The sequence below is a fragment of the Xyrauchen texanus genome, chromosome 39, assembly GCF_025860055.1.
Source record: "Xyrauchen texanus isolate HMW12.3.18 chromosome 39, RBS_HiC_50CHRs, whole genome shotgun sequence".
Lineage (NCBI taxonomy): Eukaryota > Metazoa > Chordata > Actinopteri > Cypriniformes > Catostomidae > Xyrauchen > Xyrauchen texanus.
In genome coordinates, this window is record NC_068314.1 from 18,462,516 (window position 1) to 18,488,120 (window position 25,605).

The 25,605-nt window shown below is 38.2% G+C and overlaps 1 protein-coding gene across 1 annotated transcript in view; it reads right to left on the minus strand.

Annotated features, from left to right (window-relative positions):
• LOC127632505 (receptor-type tyrosine-protein phosphatase gamma-like) overlaps positions 1 to 25,605 on the minus strand; it is a 364,639-nt gene that overhangs the window by 137,367 nt on the left and 201,667 nt on the right. Inside the window, exons 3-4 of the mRNA XM_052111116.1 lie at positions 19,096 to 19,278; positions 15,681 to 15,829 (exon numbers count right to left, since the gene is read on the minus strand). Of these exons, the coding sequence (XP_051967076.1) occupies positions 15,681 to 15,829; positions 19,096 to 19,278 (332 nt within the window). The remainder of the gene's footprint in view (positions 1 to 15,680; positions 15,830 to 19,095; positions 19,279 to 25,605) is intronic.

The window sequence follows — 25,605 nt, forward strand, 5'->3', positions numbered from 1 at the left end:
GCTAAATCTTCTTAGCGGTGAAAGCTTTCCATTCTGACATAGTGAATTATATGTTCTGATTTGGTCAGACAATATGTCATTGGTAGTATACATAAATCTCCAGTGTGTCACTCTATTGCTACCAATGATGAGCCTTGTGCAACACTTCCTTATGTGGCGCGTGCACCATCTACTCTCCCTGCACGCAACATATGTTCCGGCCATCTGAACTGCAGATCGAACATGCTGTCACACCAAGGATGGTGGGGGAATGGAGACTTCATCATAAGACAATTCTGAGGATTTGGGAAATGTTCGGCAAAATAGAAGTCGACCTATTTGCCTCTGCAGAGACAACCCACTGCCCTCTTTGGTACTCCATGTCTCAAGACCCGCTGAGAGTGGATGCCTTGGTTCACAAGTGGCTGGCGAAATGCAAATACGTGTATCCCCCAGTGCTTCTCCTTCAATCTGTCATCAGCAAAGTCCGAGAGGACAAGGAAACGGTTGTGTTGGTTGCGTTAAAATGGCCATGTTACAGTTCCACCATGGGACTTAAATCTGGTGCTGAAGGCGCTCATGAGCCACCTGTTCGAACCATTGGAATCCTTACGTGTGCTCTCTTTAAAGACTGCGCTGCTGTTGGCTCTGGCCTCAATTAGATGGGTTGGTGATAAACAGGTGCTGTCAGTTGACAGTTCATGTCTGGAATTTGATCCGGGGCTTTCAAAAGCCACCATCAAACCCAAAAAAGGCTATGTGTCTAAGGTGCTTTCCACACCCTTCAGTGCTCAGATAGTTCTTTCTCTTCATTGCACACATATGTGGAGCACACTTGCCAGTTTAGACTGTCTGATCAGCCCTTTGTTTGTTATGGAGGATGCACAAAAGGCATGTCCGTCTCTGACAAAGTATCTCTCAATGGATTGTTGATGCGATTGCCCTCGCCTTTGCAGCAGGATGGTCTTCGCAGAACATGTTTGCGAGGTTTTATAACCTAGACGTGGCGTCCACCGCTTCGTGAGTCCTCTCTATCTAGAAAGCGTACTATTCCATCACCCAGCGGGTGAGCCCGAGCTCCTTATTACGGGCGGGCTGCCTGTTAAAGTCTTAATACAGCTGCCTGTGTAGGCCGCTATCCAATTTACTCAGTCACAAGCACTTACAATAGAATAAAACCTCCCTCCCTTCCTCAGGCTATGAAGGGGTTAATTATTCTGTGTGTATTATATGACTCATTTAGATTTTCAGATTAAGATTAACTTTCCATCTTTTTTACACTATGTGCAGATATTCATTTTCATACTCACTTGAAGACATTTAAGTCACCACTCGAAGGGCCTGTGAATTCATATACATATTCTTCTAAGTATTTCTACACTTGAACATCGTGGTACATGTCGCTATGCAGTGTGGCGTGATAGTTCCCCATAGGGTTTATTGCAATGTCAAGTGAACTGAATCGATAGGGAAGGTCTCCAGTTACTCATGCAACCTCGGTTCCCTGAGGTAAAGCGAACGAGACACTGCAAAACTTGGCCGCACTACTACTTTAGAGTTTTGAGGAAGGAGTGACGCATTATGTTGAGGACCCAAACATCATTGCCTATCATAAGATTGCTGTTATGATACAAGGGCTTCAACAAGGTCGTGGAAAAGGAATTTCCCCATAATGTTCATTGTAATGTCTCATTCTCTAAATCTCAGGGAACCGAGGTTACATGAGTAACCAGAAACATTTTCAACACACAGAAAGAGACACACAGGCTAAAGATTAATAGATAAAAAGCATAAGTTGCTGATTAGCGTGGTGCCTGACTTATTCATGAGGAAATGACGGGCCTTTACAATGCTATAGTGTGCGTGTGTTTGAGTAAGTGTGTGATCTGAGACAGCAATATAAGTGTTATCAGGATAAATGCTGCATGGAGGCTGATGTCTATGCCTCTCAGAATGTGTCTGGCATGATAAACAGAGATTTACAGTTAAAACAGCAGGCCTGAATGCAGCAGGGCTGCACTTAATCATGCCATTCAGGGGTCTTATTAGAAAACAATTACTTAATGGCAGGCCTTGTAAATCATAAATCATTCATCAAGATGACTCCTGGAAAATGAGTGCAGCATTTTGCAGCAAAATGCAGATGGTGCGGGCCAGCCTCATGTGTATTCATGTGCGTGTAGGTAGATGTCTTGTAAAGCTGTTGCTTCCCTCATCTGCCACAAAGACAAAGCCCAGCCATGGGAACAGAAAGGAGTCTTGGGAAACATATTAGCCCAACACCTTTGAAAAGTGCAGCACCTGGATTCTGGTTTTGAATATGGAGTTTTAAATGTAATGTCTCGAAATGCACTTCTGAATGAGGTTTAACATGTGCTTGTGCTGGGGTTTATTGAATTGACGTATTGGGGAAGCTTGCCAAGTTGCAAGCTACATTGAAACTACAATGTACATTCAAATAACATAAACTAAATTCAAGTTATTTGTGATATTAAATGATTTAAAAATTTACTTTAATGCATCTTTATTTTTCACTTCAGTGAGGGGGAAAATACAGTATATATCTTGTTAGGGCTGTCAATATATTTAAACGTTTAATCAAATTAATTTCATGATATGTTGAATAATTAATAAAATCCCATATTTGAAGCAAAATCCCATATTTGAAGCAAAAGGCCCCCTAATGAAATTAACAATAAATAATGATTCAATATTTATAAACAATTATATATATATATATATTCCAGAATTCAGATCATTACTAAAATGACATCCTTGTGACAGACGAGTAAAGCATTTATTAGGTAATACAAAAAGTGGTTTTATAAGGCAATATACAACAGTTAGTTCCGGTCCTCAAATCTGATTGGACAAGAGACGTCCCATGAGCACTGATGGTCTGACAGGATCAGCACTCTGATGCTTCACTCTGTGTATCACTCCGCTTGTGTTCACGCTGTTCTAAACTAAGGCGTAAGAGCAGTGTATATCTGTTAGGAGTTACTGTCTTTATTTTTGAAATTACATATGTTAGCCAGCAGGTGGTGAGAAAAAAGATAATTTTTGTGTGTAATATGAGCCAGTCAGTGATATATAATGAATCCGTTAGTCATTGTTTACATAGAACAGTGCTCTGTGATCGCTTGTATTACCACTTCATTACTTAAGCTAGGACATTGTTTTAAACGGCTTTAAATTAACAATTTCAGGATTAAGGCTCATTGCAGCTGAGAGACACGAAGGACTGTTTGATTACAGAACTCGAGGCGCTTACCGAGTTTCCACATTGGATACACACTGTTTAAATAGTGACCGATTCTTGCGTGGCTACCACGAAATAGGGAGAAATACCCCCACTTGGACGCTATTTTTCCACTGAGAAAGCTGACCTTCAGAATGCTGACAGCATATCTGCTTGGGAGTGGCAACAGGTGATCACACATTCTCCATCTCTCTCTCTCTCTCTCTCTCTCTCTCTCGCTCTCTCTCACACACACACACACACACACACACACACACACACACACACACACACACACACACACACACACAAACACACATACACACACAAAGACACATAAACACGCACACACTCATCAATCAATCCTTGTTAGACTTGTTAGAAACAGCACATGCCGTGATTCTATTTCTGAAGTGAACTTTTTGAATTACTAGTAGAGGTTTGGACACATCATTTGTTTTGAACCAGCAACGGCAGACTCTGATCCGTAGCGTAATAAAGTAGTTCCATACACAAATGCGTTTTTATAACCTTACTCGGTTTTTCCTAATTTTTTAAAATGTAATTGTTCATTGCACTGTTGTATATAAGCAATATCACACTCGCAATCGTGCTATATAGCCCTACATCAGCACTGCTGTAATTACCTACAGCACTCGGTCTGCGGCCGAATCAAAGCAGTGCTGATTTAGGGCCATATAGCACTCTTGCTTGTGTGATATTACTTAAATATATTCATTACTTCAATATAATTTAACATAAGCCTCTCATTGGCCTAATCATTCCATTTTGAGAATAATTTTGTCATTCTGTCTGAGGTAGACTTGTTATAAGGATGCACATATGCGACAGATGGACACTTTTGTTGTGTCTCACTTTGGTTACACTGTGTCATAAACCCAGCGTTTTTTAGGATGCTGTGTCAAGTTAAATGTAGTTTAAAAACATCTCGAGACCCCGCAAGAATGCGCCCTCATCTTGTGATGTCTGCAGTTAGTAAGTGTGTGTTTTTTTGCCTATAAAGCTGCAAGTTGCCTGTTTAGCTGGAGTTGCGCTTTCTGCCTTCTGCTGGCTGGGACTCGCAAAAACATGGTAGGTAAGGTGGTACTTCAAGCTTGAATTGCACCTATGGTAGAAATATAATTATGGCCTTGGGGCATGACTAATTGGATACTTTATTAAATGCATTATTTTTTACATAAGCACACCGAATTAACACATTAACTTGGCAGCCCTAATATATACATTTTATGTGAGATTTGATGACTACCTTGAATAAGTAGTAATATATTTTAAATGCATGTGCAATGAAATATTACAAAAATAGCAATGTTTTTTCATGCCTTAATGCTAATTGCTGGGAAAAGTATGTTACTCTGTTTTGAAAGCACCTGAACTATTTTTAAGCTACTGTAAAATGTATAAAAAAAAACTGGGTTCCACTGAAGAAAGGAATACGGGATTTGAACACAAATCCCGTAACACAATGAGGGTAAGTAAATGATGAGAGAATTTAAATTTTGGGTAAATGATCTCTTTAAGTTATTAGTGTTGCTACTTTTACTTAACTACTCTCCTACACTAAGTATGACAATATACAGTATATGTCCATTAGGAAGCATTAGACTATAAATCCCCCAACCACACAAACCCCACATCTCCTTTGCTCTGTTACCTTGGGTGTCTGTGTCATTTGACAGACATCTGTCACAGCTCATCTCTCACCCACCCCGTCAACTTCTCTCAGTGTGACCACCTCAGGCTGTTTAGCATGTGTGAGTGAGCAAACCGCTTCAGGAGGAACAGAGAGAGCAAGAAGGCTGAATTTCTCTCTCCTTATCAACTCAAAATCAGCATCAGAAACCCACCAGTCACAACACACTTATACAGTATGCACAAACTATCGACAGACCACCAAATCTCTCAAAAATAATCTCTTAAAACTGTTCATAAATTAGTCATATTTCACAAAAAAATTTTAAGAATAAATAAAAAGAAGGTATATTTTCCATAAAAAAATAGCTTATTTTATGGACTATTTCTAAACACATCGCCCAAATTGTCAGTAGACTACTCTTGTGCAATGTGGAAATAATAATAATAATTAAACACATTAATGTTATGCAATCCACTGTAATACAACCCCCCCTACCCCTGATGATGATATTCATTACTGTATTAGGACAATTCCCTCCCCCCTTTTGCATTACAGTAATGAGAATTTGTGGGGAAATGTGTTAAATATTCATGAAAATAATGTCAATGCAAAAAACGTTTTCTTCTTTTTTTTTCTTTTAATATTGGGGATGCATGCAGTATGCCACTTAAATTGTGAGATTTACCCACTTAAAAACATCCAAGAGTTAATGAAAACACTGTTTTTTACTACTCCATCCATAACCTCATTTTACTGCACATTCATTTCTGAAATTAACTGTTGAGATGCACCGGAGACATATTAAACAGAAAACAATGGACAAACACAACTTCTGCAAACAACCACAATGCTCTTTGACCTCACTTTCTGTATCAAGCCAAAAGTTCAAGATCAACTCCTCTACATATCACATCTGTGTCATATTCTTCATCTGAAACACCAATAGAAAAACGGATTTACACAATAGTCTGAAACATATCTCTGCATAAGTGTATGAATGCAAATTCTTTTAGCTATATAGGCACATATATACACAGTGTACATATATACACTGTGTATATATATATGTGTGTATTTCACACTGTGGTGGTGGGGGTGTGGTTAAGCACCGCTTTGTGAATGGAGAGCAAGAACAGGAGATGAGAACAGTAGGGATCATCACCTGGCAATGATTGTCTATAACAACTGTTTGCCATTGAAGTGAGAGTGGAGACAGGCTTTAAAAGCGAGAGTTACAAGACCTGAGTTGGAGAAAGTCTGTATTGTTTATGTCTTCTGAAAAACGTAAATATTGAGTTTAAAGGAAATAAAAAGATACCGCCTTCTCCCGCTTCCTCCTTTTCTGTGAACATTTGCTACACACATTGTTGCATCTCCAAATGTGTCAGAATGCAATAAAGTAATCATTCTTAGCGTTGCTGCAAGATTTACATTTTCAGCATTGCAGAACAGTTCACTGATATTTTCCCTTTGATGATATAAGCAGAGCTGTAATGAGCAGGAACATTAGTCCACAGATATTTTGACTGATTCAAACAATAAAAAAGAAAAAAAGCTATGTCCTTGAGGGCAAACACTTGACTAAGCAAGCTGAATTTAACAACTCGTTGTGTCCAAATGCACTTCCTAACACAAGTATACATTCACTGTGATGCTCCAAGGGGTGCTAGAGCAGGTATTCACTATTAAAATGAACTATGTTTTTCTACAGCCAGTTTTCTTTCTTGCATTACAGTACGTTTCTGTCCTAAGAAGTGTGCACCGTACAAACAGGCAGGACAGAGCTAATAGGAGCTATTAAGATGAACTAGTTCATTTTAGATTCCTCTTCTAAATCCCTCCTCCATCAAAGGAGGAGTTTGTTTTTAAGCTCTACTAAACACTTAACAAAACAAAAGGAGGGCATTTTGTCCATGGCATGAAGACTCTGCACTACCATGGATCTAGAGGGTCAGCTTGACAGCTGAGTGAAGGATGGAGAGTGCTTTCCCCAGTGATAATGACAGTGAGCTGGCAACTCTCAGATTCAAGTCAAGGGCCACTGGGTGCTCTGTCAAAAACAGGAGTGCTGTTGGTCAGAATCTGAATAGCCCTCCACAGGGGCAGCGTTTAATTACCTCATGCCTCAAGTCGACACTCTAGCTACAACAAAACATAATTGCCACACTCAAAAACATTTAAAACTTGTTGGTAAACAGGGCTGAGGCAACTCAATGGAGAATCATTTTGATACTGAGAAATCTGTGGACATGGCAGTGGGCAGTTCTCTCAAAATCTCAGTTAGATGATCTAAGTAGAGCTGTAACATTAGTTACAAATCAGATATGACAGGGCTATGACAGATATAATTTTTTCTACACACACTCGTGGGGAAATTGTAAGAATTCATATGACTTTCACTACAGCCGGCGACATCTCTGGACAACATGTCCATCTAATACGCGACAGTTACTTGCTTCTGTCACACACAATAGCTTCCTATCATGTTTACACTCTACTGATCAGTTAGATTTAGATTAAGGGTTTGGGTAATAATATTAATAAGTATGTCCTTAAAGCCTTGTGCGCAAAACTCACGCTTGCTTCCGACTTAGACATCCGGGCATTTTCAAGAGATGAAAACGTACAAATTTATACGAACGAACTTGAACGAAATCATACAAAATAGCCGACTCGTAAAATATGTACAAACTTTCCTGTGACTGGGTTGGATTTTTCTAATGGATTGGTCAGCAAGAAAATATCTATCTTTATTAATGTTAAAGGGATTGTTCACTCGAAAATGTAAAATACTTGAACGACATGAGGGTGATATTACAGAATTTACATTTTTGGTTGAACTATCCTTGCAAAGGCCCTGGCACACTTCATACAAAATCAAAGAATGAATGGGTGTGACATCATTTAGAACAATATCTGGCAAAAACGAAGGTGTTTTTAAGTTTGTTTCAGTGATTTGTAAAAGCTTGCCAGTGCTTACTTTTAGAAAATCTTAGTATCGGATGCTAAACATCTTACTGTCATTGGTCCACATCATCGTAAGTGTGACTGGGGCATCCGCCAACTTTGAAGCCGACAGCTAATTCCCATTCAGTCAGACAAGATAATTCAACATGAACACCACAGCGTGCACAGTTTTTAGCAAGCAGTTTTTAGCAAATTAGTCTAAAAAAGGAATCAAATGTTCTCAAATTCTATTAAGTTTCCATTCACGCAGTTGTTTTATATGCTGCTTCCATCATGTGCTGTATGCAGCTTAAAGCCATTCACACATCTGCCCAAAGTAAGATATGCCTATCATAACACACTTTAATGCACCCATCTTTTCAGTAGTATCAGTGTTATCATAACTTACAATAACAGAGTGTAATCGGCACATATTAGGGCTACGTTAGCACATTTACGCCATGAATGCAAATGGTAAACATTACAAATTACACACTATCTACTGCATATACTGTATTACTATGAATCATCATTGGATGCAGAATGCAGCTTCTTTTATGGATCTCGTGTGGGTTCTACTTATGGAATGAGGCATGATGTCATTGATAACACATTTTAATGTAACTCTTAGACGGCTTTACAATGCTTCGAAAACTATTACAAGTTCAACCAATTCTCACAATTCTGACAAAATGCTATCTATATTAGCCAGCTAGATAATGTTATCCTACAATGTTTATGTCAGCAGAATTCACAACAATAATATTCAATACATCGAGATAAGAAAAATGAACCCTCAAATTCATCTGCCTCTGCTTTAAAGGGATTGTTCACCCAAAAATGAAAATTCTCTCATTGTTTACTCACCCTCATGGTATCCCAGGTGGGTATGACTTTTTTCTTCACCAGAACACATTTCAAGATAAATAGAAAAATATCTTAACTCAGTTGGTCCTTAAAATGCAAGTGGATGGTGATTCTTCTTTTGAAGCTCCAAAAATCACAGTTAGTCTGCATAAACGTCATCAATACAACTCCAGTGGTTAAATGAATGACTTCTATAGCAATATGGTCACTTTTGGTGTGAAAAAATATAAATATTTAAGGACTTTTTAACTCTAAATCATCGCTTCAGGTAAGCTTCATGAGAGGGTGGAGTCCAAGCGGTCTCTCGTGTGACGTATTCGCATTGCCATGGTATGGACAAAATCTCACACTCCTCTCGGTTGAGATATCCAGGATAAGCACACAAACACACAATTGTAAGTAAAGAAACAGATACAAATACAGATCTAAATCAAAACCAGCAAACCTTCTGTACAGCGTTCCTCCTTCTCACTTGTAAACAGCGCTGCTCTTCCATGTGTGCCGCATGTGCATCAGTTCTCACCTGTCTCACGTGCCAATGCGATTACGTCACATGCACAGACCACTGTTGACTGGAAGCAATGATTTAGAGTTTAAAAAGTACTTACATATTGATCTTTTTTGCACCAAAAGTGATCATGTCACTTTAGATGTGAATTTAACAGCTGGATATGAATAACGTTTAGGCTGACTGTCTGTGATTTTTGAAACTTTTTTTTTGAAGCCGCATCACCGTCCACTTGCATTTTTCTAAATTTCTTCATATGTGTTCTGGTCAAGAAAGAAAGTCATACACATCTGGGAGATCGTGAGGGTGAGTAAGTGATGAGAGAATTAAAATTTTTGGGTGAAATATCCCTTTAAAGATAAGAAAAACACAGACAACATTGCCAAATTTCAAAACTCTGTATTGCCATCCAAACCCTCAGAGCCACTTGGGAATATTATTTGAGGATCGATTTGAAATACAGCTGTAATATTACATTGTGCAGAAAAAAGACAAAAAGAACTAATCGACAAATAAACAAGTCTCAAATTCATTTCAGCTGTCTCAAATTCATTTCAACTGATCCAAACAATCAATAACAAACAAAAGCAGCTTTCAGTGTCTTCCCTTGAATCTATAGTTCTTATTTTGTCTCTTACACCATACAAAATCACACATTTTTCTCTAACTTTCCATAGAATCAACAATCTAAAGTTACAAAAAAAGCTCCCTCGAAAGAGAAACGAATAACAATAGCAACAACAATGAAAAACTCCTCCATCCCAGCCTTTCAATAACTTCAGAGGTTCTAATTAGTATAATTAATTCAGTGTAATAAGCCTTCTTCTCTCACTCTGCACCCTCTAAATCATGTCAAGAACACTTTATAAGGAAGCGGCGTAAGCACTTATGGCTAATATAGGTTTTCATAAATGGCTTTAATCCACAGGTGATGATTCTGTCCCTAAGAGCTGTGTGAAGATCCTGGTTTGAGTTTGAGGGCTTTCATGAATAGAGCACAGGGCAAAACAAGTGATGTCACACCAGGATAACCACCAAGTCCCACTGCTGATAGCCTTAAATAGCTTCCTGACTCAATTAGTTTCCTTAATGAGCATGTTGGATGTATGCTTGCATTTTGGCTGGTGAAGACTACTTTCGTAATAGGCCACACTTCACTTCAGCTTTGATATTGTTTTTTGTTAACCTTCCCTCTAGCATTGTTTTCTTGTCATCTATGTTTCTGGTGCTTCTGTAATGCTCCAACATTTTCTTTCTCGTGTCTGTCTCTTTTCTGTACCTTTTTCTTTGAAGAACTAGGATTGAGTAACAGAATGAAAGGAGCAGCCTCTTCCACATTCTCCAAGCTTCAGGCTCATCTCAAATTGACTACAAGACACTAAAGGTGACAGACCGAACAAGTCAGACAAACTACAAACAGACATCAGGGGAACTTAAATACAGATCGCTCTAGAGGGACTGTCCATGAGTCGCTCTGCATAAAAAGTGTCTGCTCTACTTGTATCTTCAGCTACATAATCAACGAATCACCTATACAAAATATAAGAACTTTCTTTACATCTCTGTAAATACCTTATTTGCAAATGCTAATTTATGAAACAGATAGTTCAGAATCTGAAATCTATGTGGCTGAGTTACATTGAAGGTTGTTAATAGCCAAGACATGCAAACCTGTGTACGCACATCAGAATTCTATATTAAAGCGGTAATTGCAATGACCCTAACAAAAAGTACAGGCAGTAGTCTTAATTTTATACATGGAAGTACCTTTTGGTAACTTTTTGTAAGTGGTTGCTAACTTGTTGAAATATCTTACTTGGAGGGAAACTGTTTATGTAAAATTTACTGAACATTGATTTGACGCAATGTAACCATTCATTAGAGTGATTGTTCCATTCATGTGTGAAGGTTAAGGAGATTTAAGACAAAATTTGCACTTTAAAGCACAGGGAGGGAATTTATTTTCTGAAATAGTTTTGCCTTCCCTCACAAAGGTTTTTCATACCCTCAGGATTATTTAGGGTTTCATAGCAAAAGCTTAATCCATATCTTATGAAAATTAACCACAGTTCTACTAAAACCATAACCACAAATTTCACTGTGGTTTTACTACAGTAACCATAATTTATCACCATGGTATCTGTAGTAAAACTATATTAATAACACAGAAAAGTCATGTGATGCCATGCGAGGAGCTGACTTGTAAATGGCGAGCACTGCGCACTTTGCAAATTTTTTTTAGGTCATAAAATAGGTGAAATTCGACACATCCTGTTATCTGTTCTTTGAAGTCAACATGGCAAAGAATTCAAATATTAAAAGACACTGACGTGCTAAAGCTGCAACCACTGATGGGCCTGCGGACCAGGGACTTGTTTTGGACAGTCGATAAGATTTATTCTAGATATAATATAATATAATATAAATTTTTTTAGGTACCTAAATCCCTCATTTCATCTGTTGTTGATTGCTTAATTGGAAACAGCTTAGTCTCAGATCATGCCCTGGTGAGTTTAGAAGTCTTACCACATATGGAGAAAAATATATCATAGTTGGCACTTTAATGTCTCCCTTTTGCAAAAACCTGATTTCCAACAAATGCTAAAGGCTGAAATCAATGTCTATATGGAGACCAACTGGTCCTCTGTGGGTGTGGCTTTGGAGGAATTTAAGGCGGTTCTTAGGGGTCGGATCATACAGTATACCTCATTCGTCAAAAAATCCAACGCAAGAGAACTCGTGGAGTTGGAAGGGAATATTAAAATATTGTCAGCTGAAGTGCCGAATGTCGTCTGAGAGCCTCAGAGAATTACAGATACAGATATAATAATATTTTGCTGAGGAAAGTGGAGTTTTGGCTATTCCGGGCAAGACAGTCATACTTTGAGTCAGCGGACAAACCAGGAAAACTTTTGGCTAGATATATAAAGCAAAGAAAGTATTTTTCCCTCAGTGAAAGCTGCTGGTGATGAAATATTTACCTTGGCCATTAATAATGCTTTAAAAAATTATATCTTGACCTTTATTGTTCCATGTCTTCATCTACTGATGAAGATATTAGAAACTTTGTGGAGTCATTAGATCTCCCTAAACTGACGACTGAGCAAAAAATGATCTTGATTCTGAGATAAACTTGGAGGAGCTTGGTGAGGTAATTAAGGCCCTGCCTACAGGCAAGGCTCCCGGGCCAGACTGCTTTGCCGCTGAATTTTTTAGATCTTATGATATAGAACTGGCTCCACATTTGTTAGAAGTTTATACGGAATCATTAAAGAATGGAAAGCTTCCGCCAACCAAGACACAAGCTCGGATCAGTCTGATTCTTAAAAAGGACAAAGCTCCAAGCGAGTGTAAGAGTTACCGTCAAATTTCCCTGATCAAGCTAGACGTAAAAATATTGTCAAACATTTTGGCCACCGATTAAGTAAAGTTATGACATCTCTTATACATATAGATCAGGTGGGGTTTATTCGGAGCCACAGCTCTTCTGATAACATTAGGTGTTTTATCAATTTCATGTGGTCAGTTGCGAACGATCAGACTCCGGTTGCTGTCATCTCAGTTGATGCTGAAAAGGCATTCAATATGGTAGAATGAGATTATCTTTTTAAGGTTTTAGAAATATATGGGTTCGAGAATACTTTTATTGGATGGATTAAGTTACTTTATAGACACCCAGTAGCGGTGATAAAAATTAATGGATTGATTTCAGATTATTTTACTTTGGATAGGGGCACCCGGCATGGCTGCCCTCTTTCCCCGTTATTGTTCTGTCTTGCCCTGGAACCATTAGCAGCCGTGATAAGAAAGGAAGATGATTTTCCAGGGGTGGTGGCGGGAGGTGCGGCGCATAAGCTTTTGCTTTACGCTGATGACATTTTGCTATACATCTCCAACCTCACTGATCTATGCCTTGCCTCGACAGAATTATTAATTACTTTTCTAAGTTCTCAGGATACAGTGTCATTTGGTCTAAATCCGAAGCTTTGGCTCTGACAGCGTACTGCCCAGTAACGGCTTTTCAGCCGGGCGCATTTCAGTGGCCCAAACAGGGCATTAAATATTTGGGCATTTTATTCCCAGCAAATTTGTCTGATTCAGTTAGAGTTTATTTTGACCCCTAAATTAAAAGTTTTTCGAGCAATGTGTTCATGTGGGCTTCGAAGATTAATGTTATTAAAATTAATTGTATTCCAAAATTCAACTACCTGCTACAATCTATCCCTGTAGATGTCCCCACTCTTATTTCAAACAATTTGATAGTATAGTGAAGTCCTTCATTTGGAATGGTAAACGTCCAAGATTACATTGCAATAAGTTACATAGTTACATGATTGACAAAGGTGGGCTAGGCCTACACAAGATTTTGTTTTATTATTATGCTTTCGGTCTCAGACATTTGGCTCATTGTCTCTTCCACCTGAGAGAGCCCCTCTGTCCTAACTAGTATTATGATTGCCAGACAGATTATTTTTAAGGTGTTGGAAGTCGGCTGGAGCTCCACCATTTCAGGAGTGGTGTTCAGAGATGGCCAGAGTGGCAGCTTTTGAGTGGGGGGCATCCAGAAGACTGGGGAGTTTAGAACTGTTTGTGGAGAAATGGGGCAAATATATGTCCTTTTTGGAGGGCTCTCGGTGAGGGACAGTGGAGAGAGAGGTGTAGTGGATGTGTATAGCATATATTTTTGTTGTGTTTTTTTTTGTGTGTGTCTGTGTATAATCTGTATAATTATGTGACCACTGGGGTGTTGTTGGGTGTCTGGTTGGGGATTTGGCTGGGGGGGGTGTAGAGTGTGGGTTAAATATTGAATCTGTAGGTATATGTTTTGCTGTTCATTGTATAATAGATGAATAATAAAAAAAAACATCTATGGAAATATAATTATATTCATTCTGCCAAAATAATAAGCGGTTACTACAGTTTTACTATAGTAATACCATGGTTCATTTGTGGCATAAGTACAGTGATTTTTTGGAACCATGGCTCCACCAAAAAATATGCCCTTAAGAAAATTGACCATCATTTCAATGTACTTAAACTTAGAAAAAAACATGGTAAAGTTCACAAATAAACCATGGTGTTACTATAGTAAAAAGTAAGTAGATTTTTTTTTTTTTATTAATAATTTTATCACCATAGTCTTGGTTCTCCTGTATTATATCTTTAGTTAAACCACAATTGTCATGGTTAAAATATGGTTACTGTAATAAAACATGATCTATTTTGTGGTCATGCTTTTACTAAAAATACCATATTTTAATTATAGTTACTGTAGTAAAACCAGTTTTAATAAGGGATGGATAAAGCTAGTGTGAGGGAATCCAAAATATTCCGAGGGAATGCTAAACTGTTAAAAGGAACCACAAAATGTATTGCGAGGGAACACAAACTTATTTTAGAAAACAAATTCCTTCCCTGTCCTCTAAGGGGCTCTGTCATTTTTAAATTATAAACAGGAAAACCCTAAAAAGCTAAAGAAAAGATGGTGGAATGCACATCTAGACCTTAAGTGCCAATGTGATTTGTACTGTGATGACATCATCACACCAAGCCACATCAAACTGTCAATACGAGGGATGCTAATGCAGGCCCACAGACATATATTACTCTCTAAATGAGGTTTGGCGGGTGGGCGGCAATAAAACCACGACAACCACAGTCAACAATATTCATCGCACTTAAGGGTGAAAGACAGGCCAAAATCTGATCACTTGCATATTTGAGGGTTGGTGATAAAACCGGCCTCAAGTGTTCGTGAGAGCTGCCAGATGGCCATAATGATAAATCAGAATTGCAGAAAGAGACACAAGCAGCAAGTGATCAGGCCCAGGAGAGAGCTCGGGCCCATAATGCCCTGTTTAATTGATAGAGAAACGCCCACTACACTCTTCTGTAAGACATAGCAACCACTCCTACTTTAGTCTTTTATGTACCGTGATTCTTCCTGTTGACCCTTTACAGACAGGCTGACCAAGTTCAGATAAAGCACAGCTGAACTTGAGAGATCTGAGGAAGTTATACTTAAGGAGGTCTAATATATATTCAAAGACTTATTAATTAGCATTCTAATTTATCTCAAAGGTAGTTGCTTGGTTTGCGCATGACCAATGGCAGTACACAACCTATACATGGATACTTTTGAATGGCCATCAATGGCGAAAGATTTTTGGCAGCATTATGGTATAGTTATAGCATCTACCAGCTGGGGATAATGGGCCATGCTAACCAGTCAAGCTAACCCCCATGGTTGTACAAAGGCCACAAATGAAAATTTAAAGAATCACACCCTTGGGTAATTTGTCAATTTAGCCCTGTTAGAACATTGAGAACAAGCTAATCAAAGAACCCGAAAGTCCCCCAAAAGAGTGTCACTTCAAAAAAGTGTCATAGTTCACAATATGCAAGCTGGCATTAATTGGGAGCTGGTGAAGCTGGGTTGTTTAGATATAGCAGACGTTGGAGAGAGATTAGCTGGGGCTCACCTCCACAGGGAATCTCCTGCCATTGATGCTGTGCTCCGAGCCATCAGAACCATTGCTCTGGCCCCAATGGAACTCCACCTTCTCTGCTTTGAAGCGGCCCGGCAGCCCGGCTCCTCTCACAAAATAATCGTCCTTCAGGAAGATTGCCACTGTGAGGCAGAGCGAAAAGGAAAGAGGGTAAATAGAAAGTCAAAAGCAGTGTAAATAAAGCACATGCAATGTAGGGATTCAGTTGGACCAATGATTCTTAACTAAAAAATAAAGATGAAAAAAAAAAAAAACCTTGGAAGACACTTGCTTTACGTGCTGGGAATTTAGAACTGAGAACTCTTATTCCAGTTTCCATTACAAAAAATACTGGAACCAAAGGATTTGCATGATGCTCGGTTTTCATTGACGCTTCTTGAACAACTGCATTCGTCCTCAGACATGAAAGAAACGCTAAACTAAATATAGTGACTAGAGCAGTCTATTTCACAAACAAATGTCTCTTATGAACCAGTTCTTTAAAAAAAAAACATAAAAATATTCACAAGGGTTATAGGCTTGAATCAATATAACAAGGCACACTATCAATGAATGAGTGGTTCCTCCATCAATACTTTCGTCATGGCCAACTTGAACTACCAATTGTTGCTATGTTTGTTTAGTATTTTTGTTCAGTATGTACATAGGAATCTATTGAAGGCAGACGGTGCATCCTTGAAAGTATTACAGATATTATTATATTATTATTAATTATTAAGGAACTGGAATCAATTAGCAAAATTGGAAACAAAAAAATCTAAATTGCAAGATTCTCATCCCTACTTTCTTTTGAAGATTTATTTATTTAGCTTCTTAAGAGACGTGGACTGACTATTACATGCCCTTCTTTTCTGTTGTACCCATCGCCTTCAGAAGGCAAAGTCTCAAATTAAGTGGTAATTTGGCAGAGATAGGACATCTCCCCCGCACACCGTTTCAAATTGCTTTTTTGATTCCTTTTGTTATTTCATAATACTCTAGCCTTAACAAAACTGGGGAACTGATAGTGAAAGCTTTTCTGTCCAAGAGCATTTAAATTCACAACTTGGTCTTCGCCCCCAGACTGGACTTTAATTAATGGGTACAACGTTAAATGAACACGGCCTTTGTCAGACAGATTTCCTTTTCTGATTGAATTTCAGAGTGATTTTTACTTCCCTCTTGCCACAAGAGATTTGTGTCCTATTTAAAAGATCAGCTCCACTGAAACGGGGGGCCTCGCTTGTAATCTTACCGAAACAGGCTTGTGTCCAACTGCCGAGATATTGAAGCAATCAACTGGTGGCAGGCTGAATCCATCACCACAGCAACATGGAGTGATTCTGAGGTGCCACGGGCAAAAGACGAGTGGACACACTCGCGCACAAACAGACATGGCTGGGAAAAACAATTAAACTTATACAACTATACCGTTCCTTCATTTGACTCATCTTTAAGCTTTTTGGTCTTTTGTTGATTTTTTGACGTAATACAACATGAGAGATAGAATGGGTTTTATTAGTTATTCCAGCTCTGAGCTTCACAAGCTTCAACAAACAGGCAGGAATTAGATGGCTAAGCCAGCAGGACCTTGGAAAGGCAGCGTGTGAAAAACTAGGCCTCGCCTGCCAGCAAATCCTTGATCAATGCAAATGTTTCTTCAAGGTTCCAAGATCTCATGAATTTCTTAAAGTTTAATTTGGCGGCAGGCTGTGAGAAGCTTGTTCGCTGCACTAGACAGTCCAACAACAGACACACACACACACACACGCACACGCGCACACACACACACACACACACACACACACACACACACACACACACACACACACACACACACACACACACACACACACACACAAAAATGTTGGTACAGCTATCCTTATGAGGACTCTCCATAGACATAAGGATTTTTATACTGTAAAAACTATAGAATCTATCCCATAACCCTAAATCTAACACTCACAAAAAACTTTCTGCATTTTCCCCCCTCATAAACTACATTTATAGCATAACACCCTTGGAATTACCAGTTTGTAACCCCCCCCCACACACACACACACTCGCAAAGAAACTTGGTATTTTGAGAACAGAATATAACCAAACTACTCGTACTTTTTTTTTTCCAGTATATGCTTCGTATACTCTGCACAGTATGCACATTTTATGTATGCATGGAATACTTTATCCCGACTGAACAGGATGTACATTATTTGATTGGACTGTTAAAAATTAAGACAGATCATACACAATTGGATTATAAATGCATCACTTTTATTGCCAAAATGTTAACTTGACACCAATTGCTGAATAAAACAAATATTGCACTGAAATCATGTAACAAACATAGTAAGGTCATGTAACAACAATGTATCATACTACTGTTTGAAACTTTCGTTTTTTAATGCATTCGGTTTAATATTTTCATATTTTTATATATAGCATACAGTGTACTGCACAGTTTTCAGTGAGTAGCAAGATAATATTCCATTTCAAACCTAGCCAAAGTCACTTTTTCACACATTACTTTCTTGGACTTCCCTAATAAGTGCAAGGTTCAAGGTAAAAGGTTTAAAGTTCACTTTACATGCTGGTTGTCCATAGAGAAATACATTTGAAACATTGATTGAGTCATGCATTATTCGGAGGTGCTGCATCTATAGGTTTATTGTGGCGCTCTGTTCCAGGTGATTATTTCACTGATAAAACACTCACATGTTAGTTATATATAGAAGAGCAGCTCTCCATTATTCATGGAACAACAGCAGGACATTTGTCTTCCTCTGCACGGATTATGTTAAGAAGGAAAATGCAGAGAAAATCGTGTCTGTGTTTACTTCCTCAACATGTTCAACTGCAGAATTGCTTAATGGAGCTGGACTGTAGCAGAAAAACTGCATTCTGATGAGAAAAGTTCAGAACGAAGTTCACAAGAGAGTTGGAACACTGCCATTTAGCGTAACTTAAAATGTATTTTAATATAATTCAGAGCTGTGGTGCAGCAAATGGTGCACATAATATGCTGAGCCCTGGTGCTTGTGAGAGTTCGAGTCCTGCTAGCAACATGTCTCTCAATAACTTTCCTGTCACTCTTCACTATTTCTCTCTAATAAAGACGCAAAAGCCTCACTAAAAATATTAAATAAATAAATGTAATGATATAAATACTAGAAATAAAAGATAACAACATGTTGGTCTTCACACAATGCTATCATATGGCTTTGACATGGAGTATAGTGCATTAATTACAAAATACATTACTTTCATATCATAAACTACTATACATATTTTCTTGGTCTTTTGAACTAAAAAGAACTAGGGGTTCAATGGCATGACCGGAGTGTGAAGGAAATGATGACAGAATTTTCATTTTTGCTTGAACAATTTCTTTAATACTGTGTGTATTTACCAGTTTTGCCTGTATTCTTCATTGACGTTTTGTTGGACGACTCTGTGTCAAACCCATCCAGCGTGAGTTCCTGATACTCCATGGAGACCTTAGTGTCCTGGTCGGCAATATTGATTGGCGATTGGTTTCTCTCCTGACACTCAGGAAAAGCCGCCATCCACCCTGTATCTGGTCCATACATCCCTGTTGAAGAGAAGGACAGCAAATCAATGGATCATCACCCGGCAAACTGAAGATGAACCTCTCCAAAACGAATATAATTCTTAATGAACATTAGTCAAACATGGTACTGCATTTGGACAACTATCTGTTTGACTCTCTGTTCTTTCAGAAAGACTGACATATGGGTTTGAGACAACATCAGGGTTATACCTTTAATGGGGCATTCAGACACTGTACAGTAATAAACCGTTTAGCGATATTGTTGGTTGTAGTAATGGTCATTCCTATTGCTGGATGCCCTAATGTTATTGGTTGGCTAGCTACAGCTTTCAGAAATATGATCACAAATGGAAGGTATATAGGGTAAAATAAGATGTCATTTTATTTTGACAAAAAATTATATTTTTCTTGACACTAAAAATGAACATTCTGGAGGGGGAAATGCATATCAATTGCATCAGTGCATAATGCATCAAATCACGAAGAAGATGAACAATCATCACTGCATAAATCAAACTGATTTAGAATGCCAACAATTTCTGACATGCTTTTTTCATAATTTTTTTATTTTATTTCTTTGTGTGGGTAGACACATCATATAGCAAAATGAAATTGCTAACAGTAAAAGGAACTTCTCCAACAGTCATCTCATCAGCAACTGTCGCTATATGTCACCAGAAATCCCCTCATATACATGAATGAATTTCTGCTTTGCACCATGAATGAGTCTACGGGGGGTACGGGGGTGTCCTTGTGCCACTGCCCCAGTCGGATGGTGAAACGAGCAAGCTAGTGGGACACCCCCAACCCCCATGGTCAGAGACAACCTACTGCCCAACTACTGCCTTTAACCTATTTTTCCAAAATGTCAAAATGCCACATCACATCACATCCTAGTACAAGCCCAACACATCAAAACTGCTATAAGTGTAAATGCCCCTTAAAGGTAGAATGATGTTTTAAATAATTACACACTTTCTTCTATCCCAGCTTAAAACAGAAGACAACTATACTGCATAGTTGGTAAGCCATTTGCAGATTATGGGAATAGTTCACCAAAATGTTTTAATTATCTTATCATTTACTCACTTTAATGCCATCCCAGATGCATATGACTGTGTTCCTTCTGCAGAACACAAAGAAAGATTTTTAGAAAAATATCTTAGGTCTGTAGGTCCATACAATGCAAGTGAATGGTGATCAGACCTTTGTAACTCCAAAAATCACATAAAGTAAACATAAAAGTAATCCATATGACAGTTCTTAAATCCATATCTTCAGAGGTGATATAATAGGTGTTGGTGAGAAACAGGACAATATTTAAGTCCATTTATTTATTTATTTTTTACTATAAATCTCCACTTCAACTTTCACTTTCAGGTATGAAAGTGAAACTAAACAGGCACCACATACATTTTGATCTGTTTCTCAACCATACCTTAATATATTGCTTCTGAAGGTATACATTTAACCACTGGAGACATATGGATTACTTCTATGTTTCCTTCATGTTTTTTTTTCTTTTGTTTTGTTTGAGCTACAAAGGTCTAATCACCATTCATTTGCATTGTATGGACCTACAGAGCTGAGATATTCTTCCCAAAATCTTTATTTGTGTTCTTTTGAAGAAAGAAAGTAATACACATCTGGGTTGAAATACTTTTCATTTTTGGGTGAACTATCCATTTAACTTCCTGAAGAGTGCAAACACTGTCGCTCTTTGAGGTTTTCAAAGCATCTCAAAAAGCACCACACAGAAATACTGGCTCTATCAGTAGCATGTTTTTTGTGTGCAGTTACTGAGCATGTTTACATGCATGATTTTACACCAATTATGCTTTATAAGCCAACAACGTGTGTGGTCATGTAAGCACCTTCAATTGGAACAACTATCAGATCAATAAAAGACAAGATGAGAGTTTGGGAAACCTGTTTAAAAAGTAATTGTTTATGCAAGTAACGATACAAGTGACAGAAATGATGGCTGACATTTTACTTTCCTGGCAAACATTCAAGGTTTTCAAGCACTCAGCAAACACAAACATGGAAAGAACCATTGCTAATCAATGTTTAACAGATTCTTGTCATCTTCTACATAATAAAATACAAATATATGGACATAAGTTTATTTCAGCACACAAAATAAGACAAGCAAACAAGACAAGGATATTTTAAGAGTCCATTAAACCTTTATCACTTGCCTGTACTGTTAAAAGCACCCCTTTAACTTTACTTACAGTTAAAGCTTGTGTTGCTGCCAAATCATAAATGCACATTTCAGTGCAATAACCACATTCTGATGAGACACTATAGTGCCAGAGGGAACAGAGTGTGTGTATATGTATGTGTTCCTCCTTTCTCAGACTTGGTGTGAGGTGAGCAGTGGTCCACAAACAGCTAAATAGAATGTCCATCCCTAATTGAAAGCAATCCTCAGCTACCGGCCTTTAAGATGAATTTGTCTACAATTACCCCTGCCCAGCATGCATCAGGAGCAATCAGAAATACGTATTTTATCGAATTAGGATTCAACCACCTCAGCCTCTGCTCTCGCTGCAGCCTTGGGGCATATTGATTAGACAGATCTGGGTTTCATACAGAGCAGCAGAGTGCTATAGATCTTGGCAGGGCTGCTGGGTAATGAAAGTGAGCGAGGACTTGTGTTTGAAGAGATTACTCAATCCTTAATGCAGCTCTAACACAGTTAGGAAAACTGCACACGCAAACTCCCAAACACCTCAGGATACCAGACTGAGATACGAAAAACAAAGGTGCGAGTACATAACCCTGCCGAAAAAAGAAAAAAACTGAGAACGGTAATGTTTCTTTTTTGTTTGTTTTTCTGGATTTATGGATTTGTTTGTTCCATAACAAGAATTCTGATCTATCCAGTTTTAGGCTGGATAAATACTCTAATGCATTTGAATGCTTTGCAAACTTCGAGCTAAGCTAGCTCAATTTCATGAGAAGTAATTTTTATGAGAAAATCTTAAAAAAAGTCAGTAGCTTGTTCATGAGAATTATGAGACATCCTCGTACAATGTTCACGTAAGCACTTGCTTTATCATTAGCTGGTTTCAATCCATACACTTTTTATGCAAATTGTGAGTATTCGCATAAAAATACATTACATTTATGCATTTGGCAGACGCTTTTATCCAAAGCGACTTACAGTGGACTTATTACAGGGACAATTCCCCCGGAGCAACCTGGAGTTAAGTGCCTTGCTCAAGGACACAATGGCGGTGGTTGTGGGGTTCGAACCAGTGACCTTCTGATTCACAGTCATATGCTTTAGCCCACTACGGGCTAGGCTTTAGCCAACAACGCCACCACCACTCCATAAACCACTCCAAAAATTGCTACATGGAAAAACCAAGATGCAAATAAAATCTTCATAATGTGCATAATAAACGGAAAAGTTCACTTGAGGTGGATATTTATTTTTTATTTAATAAGACATATAAACTACATATAAACTACATTTACCGGAAAAAATCCTAGATGCACTTCCAAAAAGTCACGCCTCAATTCACTCATAACTGGACTAACCAGCAGACTAATTGCATGGGATCTCAAAAGTTTCTCTGGTCATTATGAAATGCCAGAGTCAAAGCCTGACATCAAAAAGATACCAGAACTGCTTTCGTTCCTAGATATGCGGCATCTGCAGCCAATCGCAAGCAAAAATGAATTTCGTGAGAGTGTTTTGTCTGCACGCTTTAAACTGCAAGCAATTTATAACATTGAACAAAAGAGCCCCAGTGGCTACAGCTTCCATTTTTGTGCCAATATTCCTGGAAGTGAACACATGGGATGAAACTGTCTGATTCGTAAATAGTTTTTGCAATATTCTATCATTGATCATTATTTTAAAGCTTTAAAGTGAGTCACTGTAATGTAATGTAATTATGAATTTTCTTTATTGAGTGAACTATTTCCATAAGTATGTGGAACAGGATCACACGCTTGCAGTCCGTTGCCCACATCTTTTGTGTCTGTTGTGTAGTTGCGTGGAGTATGTTTCTGGCCTTACTTGTCTGTCCGTTGGTTCGTTAGTATGTTTATGTTTTCCATTATGATGCTTGAGGTTTGTCTAACTGTCTATCAATTTATCCTGCAACCTCTCTCTTCTAGTAAAAACACACTGTAGTGGCTGGTACAAGAAAAGCTATCACCCTGTGAATGGAGTGGAAGGTTCAGCCCATTTCAGCATTATTAAATGGTTGTGAGAGAACACAGCCTTGCTCTTTTTTCATTTACCCTTCATTCTTCCCTCCAGACAGAAAGCGAGGGAACGCTGACCAGGTGTCAAATCAACATTTAATTCACCTCTGACCTTTCTCTTGGCTCAATCAATACCTTCTCTGTTCAACGTTTCCTTCTTTTTTAACTTTGTTTGGGGAGAGAGAGACAGAGAGAGAGAGGATGATGGATCACACAAAATGAGATTACGTTGAGACACAAGACTAACTTTTTAACGAGAACACAAAACCACTCTTACCATTTTTTCAATTTCAGATGGTGCTGTGGAAGAACTGTGAAAGCTGGGGAGGGATACTGTACATTTAGAATTTAATCTAGTTTTCAGTTTCAAGAATATGGTAAAAGCCAGTCTGGTGATGCTCTCTAGTCATATCAAATGATGGGAAACAAGGGACATGAGTGAGGGAATCATTCACAGCAGTTTTGAATCTGCAGCACCAAGGCAAAAAAAAAAAACCAACTCACAAACTCACACAGAAATTCACATTTTAGCTGGTCAATTTTATTGGACGAGATATGAAAAACGAAATATTCAAATATTTATTGTCAAAATAAAATATTGCTTACACATGTAACCAGTCCTGCTCGACCCGCTCAGAGCGGCATTCGAACCAGCGGCAGCCGACATGGGAGGCAGGCGTGCTAACGAGGAGGATAAAGGCTACAGAATCTAGCGTCAGTTGCAAGTGCACCTCTTGAGGCAATGGGAGTGAGGTTTACACATACTGTACCACACAGCTATCATGTACAAGCTGGCTCCCATTACACATGCACACCAATACGCAGATAACTACCAAAAATCAGCTTTTTCAAAACATACGATAATGTAAGAAAATCCTGTTTACATGAGATTTGAAATCATTGGATTATTCTCTGCTTTTGACTTCAAAACAGAAACAGTCATGAGCACAATACTTGCGAACATTGGATAAGCTGATAAGAATGATATGCAAGGCAAAATCAGGGTAATGAGCAAACATCTATGTGTGCCGATCGTTTTTTTGCTTAAACAATTTAAGGTGCTTACATGACCACACAAGTTGTTGGCTTATAAAGCACAATTGGTGTAAACTCATGCATGTAAACATGATCAGTGACTGCACACAAAAAACATAAACAGCTGAAATTTATAAAAAATAAAATAAAATAAAAAGTGCTCTGCATAGGCAGTTCTTTTTAACCCTCTGTGGTCGACGGACACTGCTGGATTTTATCGTCATTACAGCAGAAACAACATAAAGTACTCCGTCATTTTTGGACATACGGATAATTGTAAGACATCATTAGAAACTATAAAGGGTCTACTTTTATTTGTGTACACTGACAATAACAACAAAACCTTGTGCTTTTGTAAAATAAAGAAAATACAAAGGGTGTGCTTTCAGCAGTCTCTGTGTTCGTGCACATATTTCTGAAACACGTCACAAAAATGAACTGAAACTCTGCAAATCCTTATCACACAAACATGAAACATATGTCTAAAGAAAGCTTAAAATGTCTACTTTTAAATAAAACAATTCAAATTTAAAACAAATATTCTCCTGCAATGTAATCTGTATAAAACAAAGCAATGTACAGTTTTTACTGGCTCAGCGAATTATCCCAAATTTGATCACACCCATGGGCAGAGGGCGCTATTCATACGCTAATGTGCTGAGATGATCAACTCAAATAGTAAACGCCCCCGACTGTGCCTTAAAAACAAAGTTCATTCACTTTTCTGCGCATTTGGAAGATCGCACAATACACAAGCGAGGAAACTCCTGGATAGTGACGAAGAGTTCACATTTTCCTCAGAAGAAGGGCGTGACTCTGATGAACATTTGTATTTTGAAGAGAGATTTCATCCAGCCGAGGAAACAATTTCGGATGAGTAAGTAATTTAGTTTTACTTACATATTAGTTGACATGCTATTTTATATAAACATGTACATATTTTACTAGTGCGTCTGTTTCCAGACTTGCCAGCCAGGATTCAGAGTATTGACATTTGAAATAAATCCTAATAAGCAAGTTTTAGTTACATTTAAATGTTAAATGTAACGGTTAAAGCAGGTATTTAAATTGTATGATGTATGATAT